The sequence below is a fragment of the Rhea americana genome, unplaced genomic scaffold (assembly GCF_003343005.1).
Source record: "Rhea americana isolate MKP2758 unplaced genomic scaffold, rheAme1 scaffold_2, whole genome shotgun sequence".
NCBI lineage: Eukaryota > Metazoa > Chordata > Aves > Rheiformes > Rheidae > Rhea > Rhea americana.
In genome coordinates, this window is record NW_028186149.1 from 8,982,320 (window position 1) to 9,002,725 (window position 20,406).

The 20,406-nt window shown below is 38.9% G+C and overlaps 2 protein-coding genes across 9 annotated transcripts in view; both read left to right on the plus strand.

The window, feature by feature from the left end:
- On the plus strand, positions 1–12,540 carry COXFA4L3 (cytochrome c oxidase associated subunit FA4L3). 7 transcript variants are annotated; one of them, XR_014895658.1, is made up of 6 exons: positions 26–210; positions 396–484; positions 1,234–1,294; positions 2,010–2,101; positions 3,963–4,053; positions 11,928–12,540. XR_014895658.1 is itself a non-coding variant. In XM_085303442.1 (5 exons), exons 2-5 carry the CDS (start codon positions 166–168, stop codon positions 2,076–2,078), a joined length of 264 nt encoding a protein of 87 aa, XP_085159568.1. In that variant the 5' UTR covers positions 1–60; positions 150–165; the 3' UTR covers positions 2,079–3,844. The 7 variants fall into 7 exon arrangements, 4 of the variants coding, with proteins under 4 accessions (XP_085159568.1, XP_085159567.1, XP_085159570.1 ...); XR_014895659.1 differs by lacking the exon at positions 11,928–12,540 and adding an exon at positions 10,000–10,903; XR_014895660.1 differs by lacking the exon at positions 11,928–12,540 and adding an exon at positions 5,716–6,136.
- A 70-nt stretch (positions 12,541–12,610) lies between these two features.
- Positions 12,611–20,406, plus strand: part of BLOC1S6 (biogenesis of lysosomal organelles complex 1 subunit 6) — a 39,711-nt gene continuing 31,915 nt past the window's right edge. For both annotated transcript variants that reach the window (XM_085303438.1, XM_085303439.1), the window contains exons 1-2: positions 12,611–12,711; positions 13,660–13,821. In XM_085303438.1, coding sequence (XP_085159564.1) covers positions 12,648–12,711; positions 13,660–13,821 — 226 coding nt within the window. In that variant the 5' untranslated portion in view covers positions 12,611–12,647. The remainder of the gene's footprint in view (positions 12,712–13,659; positions 13,822–20,406) is intronic.

Consider the following 20,406-nt stretch of genomic DNA (forward strand, 5'->3'; position numbering starts at 1 on the left):
GGGGCGCTTATAAGGCGCGGAGCACGTCCGCCGCGGCGCTGCCAGCCCGTCCCCGCTCCGGCAGGTAACGGGGGCTCGTCCCCCGGGGGGGTGGGGGCGGCGGCGGCCTGGCCTGGGGCGGCCGGTGACCGAGGACCGTTTTTTTCCAGGTCCGCAGCCGCTGCCATGATGAACATGAGCTTCTTCCAGATGCTGAGAGCGAAAAAAGAAGTAAGTCTGTGAGAGCGGCCGGCTGCCCTGTGTCCCGCGTGGGAAGCGCGGCGGTGCGAGGAGTAACACCTGGTGCTTCGCAGGCTCCCTRATTGCGTGTGCCTCTCACTTCCACTGTTCATTCCTCTCTGGCCAGGGAAACTAGTTCTTCAGTGATTTTCTCCGTTTTCTTTTTTGTCTTTCAGCTTATTCCCCTGGTTGGAGTAGTGTCTTTTGCGGCACTGGGGGCTATCTCTGTTTCCATCTATTCCCTACTCAGCAAAACCGATGTAATGTAAGCAAAATGCATATTGCTTGAAGTTTTTACTAATTTTCAACTGAGGTATTTGACCATCTTGTTTTTTACAAAAAAAAWAGTCTTTGCAGATGCTCTGGAGTGGTAGGGAAGACTGAGGTATCCACAGAGTCTAAACACTGAAGAAATGACTTAATTYGTAGCATAGTCCGATCTGTTTTTTGACTTTAATAGTGAGTTTTTCTGTTTTTTACTTTCAGTACAGTGACTTTTAAATGTTCTCATGAAGAATTTTAAATAAGTAGATGAGATTCAGATGTTTTGCAATCATGTCATTGATCTGTATATAAAGAATAGGATTTGATAATATGAACTTATTATAAGTTAATGTTTTGATGATTTAGCTAGTAATTTAGAGGTCAGACCTCTAAAGAGGTCTTAAGATTCATTAAGCTTTTGGGAGTTTTTACTTAAAGGGAGCTGGAAAGGGTGTTTAATCATCAGGTATATTTTATATGAATCTTTACTCAATTTTGAATTTCAGCTTGCTTCACTTATGAAAACATGTTACACTTAAACAATAAAGGTATGTTTGGTGCTTTGGGAGCTACARGTGAAGAAACATGATTGATTCCTATGCCRAATTTAAAACATGATTGCCCAGACATGTAAAATTGTGCTTACTTATGTGACTAGCTCTACTGGCAGTAGACTGTTCAGATACGTAACATGTGTGCAAGATCAGACCTTAAAACATAGAACCTGTTTTTCTTTATCTTCTCTTAAAGCATTAACAAAACTGGCAATCCAGAACCTTGGGAAGCTATAGATCCCACCCAGCCTCAGAAGGTAATTTATATGAATAATATGACCAATGCAAAGACTGTGTATTGTTTCCAGTACAGTGAATAATGTAATTACACCTAAAATGTGTAAGAATTAGCARAATATTAATAGGACAAAGGTCAGGCTGCCTTTTCGTCTATTTAAAAGTGGAACCAATTGCTTTATTCATTACTTTTTTTATATATAAAAAAATATTCCCTGCGTTATTAATTAATGATAGCAATTAAGGTGTTTTATCACTCCCTGTTGGGTCTTGAATTTCTGGCTTGCCTCCAATTGGTGTTAGCCACTGCGACTTTCATTTACTCGATTCCATTGACGATCATGGAAATTTGGAGTGTAGCAGCAATGCTGGTTACACTCTCCTTAGCCAGGATTTTCAGAATTGACTAAGAATGTTTTTGTGTACTACAGCACAAAGGAAAAAAAAATCTCAATTTGGTAGAGCATCTAGGATACATAAAACAAAGTTATTTGGGAATATCAGACCGTTATTTATTTGAAATCAAGCAATTTTTGTTCAACAAATTATTAAATATGTCATAGATATTTATTTTTGCTTACTTTCAAAAGGAAGATCTAAAACTATTAGAAAACTCTACTCAAGTTAATATATGATAAAGGAGGAAAAAATTCTAATATTTCAWGGAGAGTGGAGTAAATGCTTACAGAGATTTTACTAATCTATCTTTAATATTTTCCTCTGTATTTCTTCCAGCTGTTAACAATCCATCAGAAATGGAAGCCTATAGAAGAACTGGAAAAGGTCAAAAAACTTACGAAGTGACAAGTTTCAGTTGCCTCAAAAAGGTACTCTATGAATCTAGTGGAATCATTTCTGCACAAACTTGACTACTGAAATCAGTGTGCGGAAATGCTTCTGCTACATTTTTAGGGTCTCCCTACATTTTTGGATTCTGGATAAGGACTTTTTTGTTACCTTAGAAGTTGCCATACCACATCCACATAGTCCAAAAATCTGCCTCAGGTACTCATTCTSAGTAGGCATTTGATGTCAAATGTTGACTATAAAGATGGTAACAAAACAGTGGAAAAAAAAATCACACTCTTCATAGTATTTTATTTGACAAACTAATATATTAATTTTGTAATTTTATATATTTTTAATAAAACATTTAGCTTTTTGTAACATTCCATTTAAATCCAGTATAAGGAGATTATTAAAAAGGTCTTTTAAAGTGAGATTTATGGTCTGCTACATCTTTATACCGTATTTCAGTTCTGTATGCATATTGTATAATTGTGTACAGACCAAATAGTCATTGTAAGATGACAAAGGATGTCTGCGTATGGCAATGTATGTAGTCATAAAATATTCTTGTATAAAGAAACATTTAATTTTTATGTTAGAGGTGATGAACAACTTGAGATGAAATAAAGTTCTACTGATAACAAAAAACTTAGAAATGTGCTTAACTTAACTCACTGAACAGTCCAATATGTTATTTAAGACCACATTTAAGACCACACAATTAGAACATAAGACTTCAACGTGATTAAAACAGAGTTAGAAATGGAAATTTCTATTGTATTTAAATATTGTTGCTGTTTAAAATTAAAAATACTGTTACAGTTAAACAACATGCATTATCTAAAGCTTACTATATAATGGCAATTTATTGTACTAAATATTTTACATGCAAGCTTAAACGTACTGCACAGTTACCAACACGCTTTTAAACACTTCAGGTAGATGCTGTTAAGGGCATCTGCTTTCACACAAAGTCATCAAAGATTAAAAATAGCAATGCCACTATAAGACAYGTTTCTTTTCGAAGCATCTGTGCCTTTTCCTAAAGGTCAGCTAGAGAAGGGATGTAATAGGTGTACCTCCAACAAATTAATGAGATATTTATGCCTGCAATTGTAAAACAGCCTTTTTGTGGATGTTTTTTTTTATGTGCTCCCTTCCAAGTAGTTTCACATATATTACATAGTTTCTACTATACTGGACACTGAAAACTCATTACTTGCTGGCAAGAAGAAAGTRAAATGGGAATAACTTAATTTTAAGGAGTCCACCTAGGTGAGTAATAGTGAAGTACTTTAGATTACTCTGCTGCAGCACAGACAAGACTTAAATTAGTGACACTATCTCACTAACTTGAAGGTAGTCTGGTTTCAGAGGTTTTATGGTTTTCTCAGGTTACTTGATATTGACCAATAAAGTTAAAATACTATTTTTGTCCTGCATTTCTGTTCAGATGCAGCATAAATATTTATTGCTTTTTTTTCCTCCTCCTTTTTACAAGTAAGGATGACTCAGCAACATTTATGTGTAAGAGGAACGATTAGACTTCAGAATGCATTCTTGGCTTTCATTTTTAAGGAGTGACATTACAAGATGATTGGATAGCCTGTATCCACAAAGTCACTGCTCTTTAAACATTTTGATTTTTTTTTAATAGGAAAATATTTTAAAATACATTCWGTAAGTTATTCTGTATATCCATATTTTTACTGGAATGTACTGATCAAAAATATGTTGTGCTCTGAGTTGATACATGAATTAAATGAGTTTGTCCTTCAGTATATCACTTGTATGGTCTGTGAATACTGTTATATGTTCTGACAAAAGCATCTTCTGTCAATACTAGGAAAATAAGTGTAAGTCAATTTTACATAATTTTTGTATTTAAACACTTTTCAGTGGTGTCTCCCAGCAACATATTGAGTAGTGTGACTACCATCACTCACAAGTTGGTGGTCCTCTCATCCTCTCCTGAAGTGTAATGGTAAAGGTAATGGAATGTTTTGCCTTGTTACGGGAAGGGGTGGGAAATCGTTTCGTTTTGTTTCATTTTCAGTTTTGTTTCTTATTCTTCAGTAAATAGTAGATTTGTGGGAAGGTTTTTCAGATAATGTGAGAAGTCAGAAACTTGTTCCACTTTACGAGAAGATTGTTTTTAAGATTTTAAAACTTTTGGTGACAGCTCTCTGGGTTCTCTTGAGAATGGGTTTTCCCTGAGAACATTCGATCGGCACAGTCGGATTTATTCTTTTAAAATACAGAATGAAAACTATGCCAAATGAATGAATTTACTGATGACCTTCATCCTGAAGGTGCTAGGCAGGGTTCAGATCACTAAGTAGTTTGAAATTGTGGACTAAAATCCAATACTTGATACGAAACCTATGAGAAGACAAAATTTGCAAGGAAGATGTATAACAGAGCACTATCAAAAGCAAACTTGTTGGGTTGTGATAATTAGCTTCACATTTAGAACCTTGCTGATATGTCTCCTTTACCCTTCTTAATAACATGATTGTAGTTACTAGAAAAAAAAGAAAAAAGMAAATATGGAACAATATAAAATAAGAAAGAAGTCTATTCCACTAAAGTTTAACCATTTCATCTGAACAAACAGATTTCTGGATCTCCTTTGAGGCAATAAACCTCTTGCTGAGAAACTAGAGCACTTCTTATCCATGTTAATATTTACTCTCAATTATTATTGAAAATAATTTAAAATATACAACCATAGARAAGAGCAATTTGAAATTGCAATTCCAAGGCAAGACAGTTGAATGACCAGGTTCCTATAAGTGAGTAGCAATTTCAGTGTTGAAAAAAGAAAGGTAACAATGGCATAATACCCCGATGTCAAGAATTTTTATCAAGTATAAGCTGTTAAAATACTACTACAAAATCAGGCCTGTATTGGTCAGTACAACTTATCTTTTCTGGGGAGGCTAGTCTGTTCTTCAGTCATCTGAAGAAAGATAAAATTGAAAGTTAGCTAAGTAGTGCAGCTGCGGGACTTCCTATTTCTTATGTTCTTTTTCTGCCTGCAGAGAGTTTGGTTTTCTTGTTTGGTTGTGAATCAGTAGCTTCTCTAAGTCACTATGCTCTGAAGGAAGTAGGCTGCAAAGTCATTCAGTGTTGCTAGCAGATGGAGGTTGCTCTTGATAGCAGTCAGACAGTTTAAAAATTGTTTTTCACGTAGTCTGAAGGGTTTGGTCAGAACTCCATCTCCCCATTTTTTTTTTCATAATCATTCTAGTTTGTTTAGACTTATCCAATAAAAAATTTTTCAATTTAAGTCTAATTTTCAAAGATGTCACGTAGGAACAGCTCATTTTTATAAGTATGTAAGGTAAGCGTAGGTACACAGAGAAGAATGGCATCCAACACAGCCATGACCATAGCATTCGCAGTGTAGTGTGCCCAGTGTGCTCTGGTGTGTTCAGCTGCTCAGCGCACAAGGGACGTTGGGCAGCCGTGTTACACAGCTGTGGCACTGACAGTCCAGTAATGCTGCTGAAAAGACTGGGCCTCCAGCACAGGAGCGTTGCAGCTGTGTCTAAATGGTCTGCAGGTGCTCACAGGTGTGCCCTAGGCTCCTGATCTTCAGTTATCTGRATCAGGGACCTCACTGCAGTGTTCTGTCTCTCCCCTATAGCCCGTGTGCATAAGCTGCCTTCCTGGGGAGCACAGCATACAGGAAATGACAGAGCAAAGAACAAACGCGTCTTCCCCTGATACGGACTTAGGATGCAGCTGGGACATACAGCTGGATCCTAGAGATCAGAAATATCTGTAGTTCTGTTGGGTTGGAGCCTGCCATGTCAGTGACCATTTAAAAAGTGTGGAGAGTGTTGCGTATTTTGGTCCTGTCACRCTTAAATCCATAGAAACAGGTACTGGCTGTGGATAGTTTTTTAGTTTACTGTAAAGTCCTCTAGTTCACTTCTGAATTAAGTGGTTGAATGGGGCACCAAGGTAGCAACACAGTTCTAAAAGGCAATTAAACCAGCCAAAGGGGACTTCACTGGAAACTACATGTCAACAYGCATCATCTATCACACCTCTTGTTTAGTTTTAAAACCTATAGAATTTCATGTGTCTATAGTTTGCAAAGAGAAGGAAATAACCTTTGCTTTCATCTTTGCAAATGTTTAATTAGGTGCATTTCCTAAAGACTAATATTCTTTACATATTGGATACTCTTCTCTATATTGTAAAATAAAATTATTTTGCWGTAAAAATATTTAGTAGGAGAAAATATTCTAAACTACTTTGGTTTATTACATTRTATCAAAATATATCTCTAAATATGCAGACTATTGTATGGGAATGTGTCTAAAAAGCAGCACCTTCAATACTGAGTGATTTTTAGCTTGCTAAACTCATTTTATGTGAGAATGGCACAATTCATTTCAGTAAAAGTACTTCTAATTTACCTGATGTACATACAAAGAAAAGTTTCTCAAAGTTAAGTTGAATTTGTTTTTCCAGTTTAACGAAAGCAAAAAAAATTTACATTGAAACTAAACTTTGCTTAATTTCTCACTAATTCATTTAATTAACATCATCTCTTCAATAGTTCCTTCAAGTATAGATCATCTTAATAGGCATTTTGCATTTTTCACAAAAGYTAGATGATTTTCATGTTGAAATCCTCACTCCTTTGAAGTTAATGGAAGTTAATATTGCCTTCAAAGGAAGATTAAATTTAACCCTTAACACTGAAAAATTAAGGACTATATTCTGTTGCTGAACGTAATGGAATGTACTAACAAATTCAGTGTAGCAGTTAGCCATGACCCTACCTTTAAGCATTGTACCTTTAAATACCATTGACTTCAGGGGAAGTTTTCAGGAAATACTACCCTTTTGTTATTATGTGTTTTGGCCGCTTTTTGGCCATTTTTGTAAGTGGTAGGTTTTTACCTGGTCTGTACTCCAACAGATAAAGACTTTCTTCTCCAGCTTCCTATATAATGGTAGAAAAAGTTAGAAACTTTTTTTAGAACTGAGGTATTTTACATAAATCWTGGCTCCCAGAAACCATTACAAATACATGTTTCTGAAGGGCTCTGTGGCTCTTTTYGAGAGATCATAGTAATCAGTAAATAGTTGTGAATAAACTTTTTCACTGTTAGCMTGTGAACAACGTATAACATCTGCTTGATTAGCTGAACAACATTTTATGGATACAGTCATATATATTTTGTATTTGTTTTTGTAGAAAATGCTATATTTGTACTTAATACATTTTTAAATAAGTGTTCATATAAAACAGCTCTTCGAAGAACAGATTTAACATAATCGCTCTGTACTTAGCAACTATCTATCTTCGTTTTAATTTGGCAGCAGTTACTCAAATTTAAGTAGCCATTTAACAATGAAGTGACACTATCATGGGCAGATTGATCTCTATGTMCATTTTGGTATAATCTGCATATAACTCTTAAATTAAGCTCTCAAGGARGGTTAAAGGTGTCTCAGCTTGTGGAAGCAGCCCAGAGCATCAAAAGTGAACCTCTGGAGAGGTCTGATCTGGTGTAGTCCTAAAATGTTGAAAGGCTCAGCAACTCCTGATGGCAACCTAGCTCAGCTTCACAAATAAGAGTTTTTTGGAGAATTTCCATGCTTACCAGTCCTGGTATATGAGCTGTATGCTCACAGCATCTTAGTACTTCCAATGTAAATGGAGGCTTTCCTAAAAAAAAAAAAAAAAAAAAAAAAAGCTCAAGAACAGCCATTCAACTCGGGAGATTATAGATATTTTTGGATCAAGTCATTTAGATTTATTCTTTCTTAATTCCTGTATGTGTGTATATGTAATACATATCAGAGAGAGGAAAAGTGGATTCAGGTCTGCACTTCTCTCTTTTTCTAAACTTCTGACCCATATCTATTGTGTGTTGTCTGATACACAGTCCTACAACCCATTCAGATATGATTCATTGACATAGATAAGATTAAACATTGGGACATGGTCCAGCTCCAACCACAAAATTTGYAAAGGACCTTGAACTTTACCCTTAAAGCAAGGAGAGAAGAGTTCTTCAATTTGAAACACGTTATTCTAATTTTAAATAATTGGACTGTTAAACCTGACTTTATTAATCACAGTAACAAATACTATTTTTAGAGTATTTTGTAACAAATGTTTTAATACATTGCAAGAGGTTAGGTTCTGAATTTTACATCTACAACAAAGTCATACATAGAGGAAARATAAGAGATTGAGTGATTACTTTGTAGTAGGGTGCACCAAGAACTATTCTGTTTAACATAAACCCACTAAGCAGTATATAAATGAAATTTTACCTTTCTAACTCTGATGTTTGGAGAACAAAGTAATATTTTGCTGAATTTTTATGAGCTAAATTGTAGGAGGCCAAGAAATCTATGTTCTTTTACACAAACCCATGACTTTTTATTCCATGAACAATTCAGAGGCTTTTGAAATAAATTTCACTTCTCTTTCTTCTCTGCCTCCTATGTCATTCTATTCCTGGTTTTGGTTTTCTTTCTCTCTCTNGGCAATCACAGTTTTCACACACCCTGACTAGTACTTTTCCATGGAATTATCAGCACTAGCTTTCATATTAATTACAAGTTTAATTGAAATGCTCACTGGCTCGTCTGAATATCAGAAGCAAATTAAAAGCATCACCATTAGAAGTGCATCATTAGAATCTACAGTTGCACTTTTTTCACTGCAGGTGGCTGATCATTTAATACACTTACTTGTAAATAGTTTTCTTGGAGAATGGAAGGTTACTTTTTGTGTGCATACATACAAACTGAAATGACAATTATGTTCCCCMAAAATATAATTACGGGGCAAGAATGTTGGATGTAGTTTTGTAAASAGATGGACAAATTCCTCAGTTACAACAATCAGCAGAAACTTGTAAGTGATAAATAAAATTTTGTATACAAACTTGCATCTGCTTTCATGGAGCAGTAATGGTAACACCTAGATGAAGCAGTTGTCTTCAAACGATCATTTTTGTATGATGACTGCGTGTGATACTGGGTACCAATCCACAGAACTCCTTTTTGAGATACAGCCTCAATATGCAGGCAGCTGACCCCTCACTTTCCCAGATTAACTTTTAACACTTGCACTTGGACTCCCCTGTTGTGTGGTCGTACTGATAAGGTCTTTACAAAATGCCAGCTCTTTCAGCCTTTCAAAACCTTCCTTTCTTGTTTTCGGAGTACTCTTGTTAAACACCTGATCACTTACTCACTCTCTCCCAGCCTTTCACTAAGATGTTTATCCTCTCTCAAATCAGTAAAAGACAGCCAGGGTCTGAAGAGGATAAAACCTAATATATTATCTGTGTCCTTTTAGCCTCTTCCCTTTTCTAGCCTGTCTGATGCACCTTTAAACATATGTATCCGCCCTTAAAGGAGCTGTGCAGTGGGTTTGGCTGTRAGCACTAGTATTTTATACAGGTACAATCATTCAGTAACCATCTATGAGTTCACAAACTCTCTGAGTAAAATTAAAAATACTCTGAACCTAAACCAAATTCATTTTTCAGAAAGTAAAGTATCTATAAATCCAAGACCTAATAACATTATATTCTCTTTGGCAGGTAGCTTTATTTCAATTACTAATCTTTGTTCTTACAGTAAAACTTAAAAACCGTAACCAGAAGCAGGCTGTAATTGTGCCTGGTCACTGTATGAATGCCTCTGAAAAGTTTACAGTTTGTACAAGCAGCAAAAAGAGTGGCAAAAAAGCAGAAGCAGAGTTTGATGTAACATAAACAGGGGAAGAGTCAGAAACGGCACAAATCTTCCAGTGTGTAAACTACTGTCCTGTTAATTTGCTTTGCTACCTCTCAAAATAATAACATTAGAAAAAGACTCCAGCAGAAGAAAGTACAATCTTCAATAGGTCTTCATGTTGTAAGAATGCCCGATCTGTTCTTTTGAGTTACTGACAGGCTAGTGCCTGAGTGCTGCCGCTGTGGTATCAGAGGTGGAAAGAAGCTCCTCAGAGGCCCCTTCTGCATTTTGTTTACTCCTCTCAAAAGACGTGTTCAGTACTGGCATCGGAAAGTGCAATTCTTCTGATTTCCTGCGTAACCTGAGGAAAGATTCGGCCACATCTCTGGCTCATTCAGCAAGCTTGAATGATTAAAAAAAAATACATACTACTGATCCATAATGCATCTGTCAGCTGCAAGCCTGTATCTTCCTGCAGTTCTCCCAGTGCAGCCCTTTGSAGTCTTCATCTCTGCATCTCCAAAATTAGAACCTTCATTGAGGCAAACCATTAAGAAACTAAGTAAACAATTCCATTAAAGGAAGATGTTTTTTGGTTTGTTAAAATATTTATTATACAGTATTGACACAAAGAATGTACGGCTTAGTCTGCAAAACACAAATGTGCAATTATCACTAGCTTACAGGGGTAAACATATAAGTTGTTAGTTTATTTTACTTTCTTATATTCAATATCCAACACTGATTAACAAAGAGAGAACTGATACAACTTTGAAGTAAAGTCCTTTGACACCAAAATATATCTAAGTACTTTTTATTAGATGTGTGAGGAAGAGGGATTGTATTTTCTGCTGTACATTCCAATATTAGGTAATAGGTATCATTGTGTGGGATCCCCTTCTTATTGAAGAAACAGACCTAGAAGTTACACAGGTGAGATGTTCTTCAGCTTTTCATTTTTGTTAAAAGAAAAATACAGTCATACAAATGTGGACTAGGATCATCATAAAAAAACTTGATCTGTATAAGAGTGTGTTCTTATTTGAAAATATTATTTGAATTTTAAAACTGATTTATAATGATTCTATCAGCTAGTTATGCATGCTCTGGAAACTGGTACAGTTCTAATAGAAGTCTTGGAATTCTATTAAAGATAAGTGAATACTATATGCCTTTTCTTAGGTACTTCTATCAGTTTGTCACCACCCATTTTATCAAAGAATACAAGGTTTGCTGGATTCAAAAGCTTTTTTTTTTTTGTGTGTGTGTGTGTGTGTGTGTGTGTGTGTGTGTGTGTGTGTGTGTGTGTGATAGTCCATATCAGCATTTTTCTGTCTGATACATGCTACCCCCCATTTCTCTACAGCAAGATGCTATCTAGTTCCTTAATTGGCGCGTGTGGTTTCTGTAGTAAATAGTAACTTACATAGCGGCCTGATGGCAATCTTTAAAGGAAATCATTCACCCTGCAGTTGTCATCTGTCTCGCTTAGTGCAGCAGTGTCGTCGTCTCTAGCACTAGCTGCAGAAAATAAACAAGAATAATGGGAATGATTCACTGATATTTGGTGTTGGACCATTCCCAATAAAGCTTTCAGATTAAATAAACACTGCCATGCAGCTCAGTGCAGTTTTAATTCACTGTCCAAAGCGCTAGATGTACAGCACATCCCTGCCATGCAGGGAGCACACAACGTGACAAGATCACCTCCATGTGCAACTGAAATTGAAAGTAAAAAAAAAAATAGTGAGGAAGTGGACTCCTCTAAGAACTGCAATTGGACTAAGTAATTATTTACCTTCAAAGTGCTGGTTTGAGTAGAGAACAGGTAGATTGTTTGCCAAACGCTATCTTCCATCATAAAGCAATCATCACTGGAAATTACACCCTTCAAGGAAAGTCCAAAGATGAAATAGCCACCGAGTCCAAAGAACTATTTCCCTACTGGGCCTCGCCCAGGTCAAGGATCAGCCTGGATCAGCCAGGCCACAGGGCAGGCAAAAGCGGCTCCATCAGCCCCATGTGTGCTGCACCTCAGCCTGATACCAGGTTCCAGGGCTACCTGCTCTAACTTCTCCTACATAGTGTATTTGTTAAAAACAAAGTGACTGTCTTATCTTCAAATATCTTTCTTAGGTGTAGATTCCTGGCAACACTGTGAATGGGAATATGTAAAACTCTAGACAGCAGCTTGGTGCCTTCTCACAACTCTGCAGACAACGCAGGGAACTGGGGGCACGCAACACCTTGCCCCGCACTGCACAAATCCCCGGGGCAGAGCGCTCCTTGGAGGCAGGAACCCTGCCGCAGCTAGCTGCGTTCCGTGTGCTCCCTCTGGGGCTTCGTCCCACGCGTCCTCCTCGTGCCGGGGCTTTTTTCCTGACCTCCAAGAAAGCCCTGCCAGAAAAACACTCTGAGATCCTGAACAGAAAAACGTGGAGCCTGCCCCACAGCACCTCAGGGCGGCTTCCCTGCCACAGAAATTGTTATCTGCTGAGACACCACGCCAGGAAAGCCAGGAAAGCCGGGAAGGAGGATGCCCTTCGGCCTTCCGCAGAGGCCCTTCCCGGCACTTCCTCCGAGCCGCAGCCACTGCTTTTTCGTGATTTGGTGCCCGCAGGTTGGAGCCCTTGGGGCGAAGGGGGTCGCTCATGCCGTAACATTTATTCCGAATGAAGCCACTGTGAGTGGGAAGCAAAGGTCCTTTATGACAAGTGCTATTGCCAAAGAAATCCACCCATCTTTCAAAGCTCTTCATTTCATCTGCTGCAAGACAAGTGTGTGTTTTCTAGTCAGTACCAGGCCCCGAGGGGGCCCCTGCTCCTCCAGACGCTCCCGCTGCGTCGCGGAAGGAGGATGCGGGAGGCAGAGGGAGTGTGGCGGCCGCTGCCTCCGGCTCGGCTCTTCCTTCACTGCTTCGGCAAGTGCCCGGCGCCCAGCCCGGCCCCTCGCAGGCCGCCACCGCCTCCTCCGCGACGGCGCAGCCCCGGCGACCGTTTCCCGCCGCCACTGTCGCCGTCTGTCCTTGCCCCCTCCCCGCTGGCCGTTACCCGCCCCCGGCCGTTACCCCCCACCCCGGACCCTTAAACTCCCCGGCCGTTACCCGCCGCAGACCGTTACCTCTCTCCGGGACCGTTACCCCTCCCCGGCCGTTACCCGCCGCAGACCGTTAAACTCCCCGGCCGTTACCTCTCTCCGGGACCGTTACCCCTCCCCGGCCGTTAACCCCTCCCACCCGTGGACAGAAGGAGCCCGGGGCACATAACGGCGAGCCGGGCTAACGCCGCGCTGGCCCCGCGGCACCGGCGCAGCCGCGGGTTGCCGGGCCCAGCCGCGAGGACGCGGGCGCAGCCGGCCCGCGGCCCTGCGGCACTGGCGCGTTCCCAGGGCCGAGGTGAGCGGCGGGCCGCCGCCCGGGCGCGGGGCCGCGCGGGTTGGTCTGCGGGCAAGTCAAGATGAAGTCGTGATTGAGGCGCTAGGGGAAGGCCGGGTTTTAGCTGGTATGAAGCTGTATGAGCAAGTGGTATCTCGTAGAAATAATTTATCCTGGCTTTAGGATATAGGCCACATACTAGCTGATGTTGCAAATCTAGAAAATTTGCCAGAAAACTTGAGCATCAGCAATGGGATTATGCACAGAACTTTTCTCAGTTTTTGTGTTTGTTAGTTTGTTATTTTTAATTAAGGCTTTTAGGGTTTGGCCCAGTGAGTCACACAGCTGTGCCGGGACATGGGCATAGCCACTGCATTTAAGGGGTATGTTGCACATTTCCTTGTTCACGGTGCGTTTTGACTCTTAAGGACGTGTTTGTGTTGGCTGCACGCTAGGCCAGCTGCATGTCCTGACGAGTGCGTGGGTGTTTTGCAGCCACTGTGGAGCAGGCTGGGCTGCGCGGCCACCCCAGGGAGCCGCGAGGTGCTGTCAGGGTGTTGGCCGTGTCCCTCGGCGTCCGCACGGGCTGCACCGCCTCACCGGCTTCGCAAGCCTGCGCCTCTCCTCCACACGCTCGGCCAAGATTTGAGCATGCAGGTAACCGTCCCTTGAAAACACTGTGTATGAATAAGTAATATTTCATAATGCAAAATTTTTAAGATAAAACTCATAGAAGATCAGTCCCCATGATCTCATTTGTATAAAGCCTAGGAAGTGCCAGTGCTGGTCTGTTAAAATTCGGGTAAAATATTTGCTTCTAGTTTTATCAGCTATCAAGCAATACAAAAGCAATCTCTTTAACTTCAGACATTTGATACAGACTAAACTCGATCGTTATATTATTCAGTTTGTGTCTTTTCACATCCTCTTCCCTGTTTTCTACTAAAACAAATGCCTTCCCTCTTTCCTATGCTTTTTCTTATTTTTTACTGAAACTCCCTCCTCCTTTCTGTTGTTGGCACATGGTTTGGTCTTGCCACACCTCCGTGTTTTGCTGCCTTGCCCACCAAAACAGGTACATCAGATGCATTAAAATTACGTGGGCCTAATTTTATTTCTACTGTCGCTGTACCTGTATGATGTTGTAGGAAGTTATACATGCAAAATTATTAGATCAGATTATACTTGGTGGTTTAAAGTCAGAAATTAGCCAGAAGGGCCCCACTTGTAATGCTTGTGTTCCTTTTTCTCCCCTGTTCTCTTGTGATATGTTTATGCTCACAGTATTAGAAGAAACCCATGATAGCAATGATTTAAAAAACAATTCTCACTGATAATAGTAAGGATTCATAGTCTGTAAAGTCTGTAGACTTTCTGTGTATGTATAATTAACAGTAAGTAAGAGTTGTCTTTCAAAATTGAAAAAAATGGAATGGAAATTCAGGTCGTACATAAAAGCATGCTTTCTCTTTCAATAGATTTTTCACATAAAAACAGTTGCAGCTTTTCTTTAAAACTGTGAACACAATAATGTTAAATTTCATTCCACTGAAAGCTATTTCTTAATTACCTGACTGAAGACAACTAAAGGCCATGTCTGCTAATAATAATATGGGAGACTGTCTGTTCCTTCTATCAAAGTGTCTTTTGGTTTAAATAAGAGCTGTTTTCTTAGTGAAATTTGATTGATCTGGCTTGTTTCCTGACAAGAAAAAGGCAAAATCACTTGTTCGTGTTCTATAACTGCAAACTTGAAGTGATCCARGGTTTGGGATAGCAACATTTGAGTTCTGAACACTGTGAATCATCTGGATTTCTGTAGTCTTGTGAACCCTGATAGTGCCAGCCCAAGCAACAGCTGTGAAACAGCTTTTTCCTTTGTACTTTTTTTATTTTTGAGTAAATTGGAAAACATTGAGTCTATAGGTACAAACCTAGCAGCCCTCACTCAGCCAAACACCTGCTAACTACACTGACTTCTTACCTCAAGGGTTATTGAAGCAGGGGTGGTAAATGATAGCCCTTCAGTTTGGGGCTTCATCACAGTACTGAGTGAAAGGGAGTTCTGCATAGATGCTGTTGACACCAGATGGCTGCAAASTGAGGATCTTCTGATTCAGGAGGAAAAGTCAGTAGGATACAGCACCAAAAATAAACTACGAGTACRAAAGGTTTCTAGCAATCCAGTTGTCATAAGCTGAAGAAGCATATGTTAAAATGATGCAGTCACAAGGCAGAGCTGCCCATCATCCCACTTTATAGTTGCGTCAGTTCTTGAGAATGCTTTGGTGTTCAAGCCAGTTTCTATCATTTTACTCTTTCATATGGTATTTCGTGTGAAATCAGTTTCCACATGCACGCCAGTGGAAGACTGCTAGTGAGTGTGGGTGCGAGTGCTTTACAAAAGTAACTTCATCCTCTGAAAAGATTGCTGTATGTTTTGAAGTGAAAGCAAGAAATTTCAACCTTTATCATCACACTGGGTTGTTAATAGCAGAACATTTGTGAAAAGCTGGAGGTTTTTATATTCCTCTCTATTTTAGTGTTTTAGAACATGYGGATTTTTAGTTACAAAATTAACATAGGATCAATATGATACATTACCRGATATGGCTTATTTGAATAGAGATTACTACCTCCTGTGATGTGTAGAGAGCGAATAGGGGTAACCTTAGATGCAGCCAGATTAACTGAGAGGGTGAAAARCCACACAAGTTTAAAAAGCTCAGTGTGAATAAATATGTTTAAACTTTCCTTTCTAGCAAGCCTTTTTCATTTTTGATTGTCTTTGTATGTCTTTTTTTTTTAATCAAGCAAATATATTTGCAGTAGGTAGATAACTAAAAAATACCATTCTTTGCCAGACATAATGCTGCTGGTGCTGCTGCACGAACAAGGAAGTAAGTGCAGAAAAGCTAGATTAATTTTAAGCTGTGTTAGTAACAGGAAAATCTTATCAGTTTGCCAAAGAAAAGCAAAGTCATGCACTTGCAATAAATCACTGATTCACTTCATCAAAACAAAAGGAAAGCTGTTTTTATATTCAAGCTGTTGTTTTGTTTAATGATGCATCTTTCTCTGCTCTATGACTTTTCTTATAACTTAGTCAAACCTGAATTATACAAAAAAAAAAAAAAAAAAAAAAAAAAAGATTGCCCTTTGGTAATCATTTGGATAGCTTTGTAGATGTCTAGAGTACTTAGGTAAGAGTTGACTAGGGTCTTAGCTGTATAGCTAAGTGAAAGATAGCATTATGCTGCTTTTACTATGTTTGTTTTTCCACTTGTGAAGTGCTTTGGATGTAGCGTGTGTTGTGGTCRGAAGACAGAATTTGGCTGAAAGACTGCAGTGTCTGCCTTACTCACAGGTGCAGAAATACAGAACAAAATTTGAGCTATGATGACTTGCAGTTCTGTTCATTGCCTCATTGCCAAACTCTTAGCCATATGGTGCATATTTATCAGTATATGTTAAAAATATTGTGCCTTTCTCCTATGAGAGATCAGAACATTTAAGAAATGGTCATGTCTCTGCTTAAGTTCTTGTATGTTTATTGACTCAAGGAAGAAACCTTCATAATACACAAAACAGGGTGACATTTGGAAGCTTCTGTTTGATGAGTTGTATGTGGTAAGAGCAATCATTCCTTGATATGCACGAAGCACAAAGGTAGACGCACCTCTGTGGGCCAGTGTTTTAATTCAGCAAAATTTTTGCCCGAGTCATTAGTGGATTCATTCAATAAAGAATCAAAGTACTTGACCTTTCTACCTGCTCTTTTAAAATCTTCAGTTGTCTGTTTCACAGTACCAATGACATCATATACATTCTTCAATAAGGAATACTAAAGCACAACATTATTACTGTAGATAGAGATGAATATGTGTTGAAGTAGTTTGTAATCAGGATATAAAAATCAGAAGCTGAACTTCTGAACTTTTTTTTTTCTGCTTCATCAAACAGATACCAGGATGAATAGCAGCCCAGCAAAGAAGGTGGTCGGGGGGACCACTCTAATTCTTTTTTCTTTGTTAGCATCAGTAATGATGTGTGTGGTATGGGATAGGTGGGGAAGACATACCTTACTTAAGTGAAAAATGGTTGTGAAACCAGTTATTAGACATCCTAGCTGGACTACATAATGGATCAACCAATGCTGCAATCGCTGAACAAAATTGGCATAGACTTCCTTTGTGACTAGCATGATTTGGTCGGAGATGTTAGTATGTTCCACAGTTGGCTGCATGCTGATGTAGTGGAGTCTAATGTTTTCTAGTTGCTACCTGGAATACCCACATGGCCTGTCTTTATCTGTTTCCTTCCCAACCCCATCTTTTGTACACAAACACACCTTGTATCATCAACACAGTATGAACTCTTAAAATGGATCACTGCAGAATGAACAACCTTACTCAGCCATTGTGATCGGTTAGTTTGGTGTGCTAAAAGTTAGATCTGATTTTGCTACGTACTCCTCTTCTGTGTGTCTCAGGCTGCTTCTTTCTACCTCTGACATCAGCTACATCAAAATTAAGGACAAATTCTATCCTCTAGCCTTCCTCCAGCAAAACATCAACTGCAATAATACTGAAGGAGGAGAAACGATGTTCTGCTTTCATTGATGCTTTACAAAGACAGTTAGTGTATCAGATGCGGCACGGTATCCTGCGTGGCTGTTCACAAGAGAGCACAACTAGAATGAATCTTCATTTACAGCTTCCTGTAAATTGCCCTTTAACTTTTGATATGCAAAGTGTTATTTTCTTTTAAATTTTCTATGATACAATGTGACCTTTGCCCCAGGCAGCTAGGTGACCTGACAGCCATCATAATTTGTTCCATTTAGGCTATATTTAAAGCAAACGTCAAAGCACTAAGCAACCAATCTTTGCAGTTGGTTGAGCAACTTCGGTTTCCTCATGAAGGTGTGTGTCTTTTGCAGAAGCTTAGAAAATAAAGGATTGCTTAACAGCTTGAAGAAATGAAAGAAGACTTTACTGGAAGGAAGTTGCGGTTCTGAGCTGTTCAGCTGTCATCTGTATTTTCCCTAAATGGTGTCTGGTCAACCAGACCAAAAGACAACATTTACTAGCAACTGCAGTGTAAACCCAGTGGTGTTATGTATTTGTCACTTTATCTGCCTAATTGGAAGCAAAATTTTTTCCCTAAATATGTATTTTTGATGCAAAATATTAATTACATCTTTCACAAAAAAGGAAGACAGGTGAGGATGTTTCACATGTAAGCATGTACTGTTCTGGAAACGTGAATACAACACCACAGAGAAACAACGTCTATTTTCACAGGATCTAATGGCTTGCACAATGAATGATGCTGTTTACATTAATGAATATACTTTTCAATTGCCTTTCAGTTACTCATAGACACAATTGATTTCCATCATAGAATTTTTTATTGCATTAGAACTCAAGGGAGACATTTCATCTTTGTATTGCATGGCTATATTTTTATATATCTTTAAGAAGGATCCTAAATCCTAAAAATCATTGCTAGATTTGCTCTGTTCCTTATTATATACATGATAAAATTAAATCCCGTGTATTATCCTTAAAAAAAATTTTAAGGAAAAAAAATCCTTATTTTAGTTATTATTAAGACTTTTTTTGAGACAAAATGTATTCCCATGACATACGAGGAAGTAGCTATACTCAGGATTCAGTTCTTACTAGAGCTAGGACTAGTGCACCACCTTCTGGTAAACTCAGGAAAGGTTTGAGGCTTTACTTTCAGGAGAAATAGTGCATCCATTTAATTTTGTGTCAGACTTGTTCTTAGAGCGAGTTTTGAAAAAGGAACATGTGAAATCTGTAAAAAAAGAAAGAGTAATAGATTCGAACATAGACAGTCATCTTAACTATGAAAATGCTTCCTTAAAAGTATTTTTTCTATCTGARTTTAAAGGACTGGTTATTATAATTAAATAAGGAGGAGGATGGAGAGAAACTAGGAACTGGATTTAGAATGGGGAAATAAAAAGGAAGTTTGTTTTAAGGCAGAAAGAAAACGAACAGGCCTTCAGATGAGGTCCTTCTTGTGACTTTGCAACTTGATGCCCAGATTTTTCCTAGAGGTTAAAGGAGAAACGTGCTTTGGGGGACCATGTATTTGAATAGGACAGGAGAAGGGTGGCCGTGCAAAGTGTTTGGGGGTATTTCACATACAGCGCTGCATGAGAAGCTCAGAGGGACTGTAAGCAGCAGATGCACAGGTTGCAAACTGGACATTACTGATGAAGCTGTGGAGAAGGCAAACGGTACTACAAGAAAACAAAAATGAGAGAAGCAGAGCACATGGCATAGTGCAAAACCCAGATGAAACAATTTTTAAGCCAGGTGTGCTTACACCTGGAACACTGGAGCCTGCTTTCATCTACCAGCAAGGAAAAAGCTCTTGGCAGCTCCCTTTCAGGCAAGTAGAGGGAAATGAGCTGAGTATTTACAGGGGATTGTGCCTGCCCCCTTGAGATCCCAAAGCAGCTGCTTCTCTGGCTATGGACCAGCTCCTTGGAGGCTGGGAAGCTGCTGCAGTACATATCAAGTCTAATTACCCAATGACTCATTTATGACGTTCTTTTAGCAYCTGTAGAGGAAATAATACTTTACAGCCCTACTCAAGGAAACTCAATTTTCAACATAAGCATTGCAACTGAAGTAGCATCAGTGCAGCTTCCTCCTGAGTTTCTGCCAAAATACCTGAAAAAGGACTTACTACTCCTTAGATTGTTTGTTTAAAATGTCTGAAAGCTACTTCTAAATGACAGCCTACTTTTTTTTCTTAGTCATTTTCCAAAGCAGGAGTGATTCTGCAAGAGACAGTAGATACGTACAGTAGTAAAATAATTGAAGACCTGGTTCCGGTATGACAAGTATAACATTTTAAATTATAAAGCTTCTGCTACAGGAAGGATTAAAAGTCAATACAATTTAAAAAATATTTCAGCGTTAAGCAAGGAAAGCATTAGTCCAAAAATAAAATAGATTTCTGTTAATTTTCTTCTTAGGATAAGTACACTTCAGAATATAAGAGTGGGTTGCTAGGGTTTGCAGTTTGCGCTGCATGAAAATGCTTTTTTTGACTCATGTGAGTAGGCTGTCATCAAAGATGTATCTAKGCTTCAGAAAAGGAAGAGTGACAATCACAGATCAAGATAGGGAAGCTTCTTCCAATGTAGATTGTTAGAGAAGGCAGAATTCCCACAGGATGGGAGCTGTACAATCAGCA

Coding starts and splice junctions, on each gene's coding strand:
- COXFA4L3 (XM_085303442.1), top strand. CDS start 166: ATGATGAACATGAGCTTCTTCCAGATGCTGAGAGCGAAAAAAGAA. Junction 211..395: donor TGCTGAGAGCGAAAAAAGAA/GTAAGTCTGTGA, acceptor TTTGTCTTTCAG/CTTATTCCCCTGGTTGGAGT. Junction 1,295..2,009: donor ATCCCACCCAGCCTCAGAAG/GTAATTTATATG, acceptor TATTTCTTCCAG/CTGTTAACAATCCATCAGAA.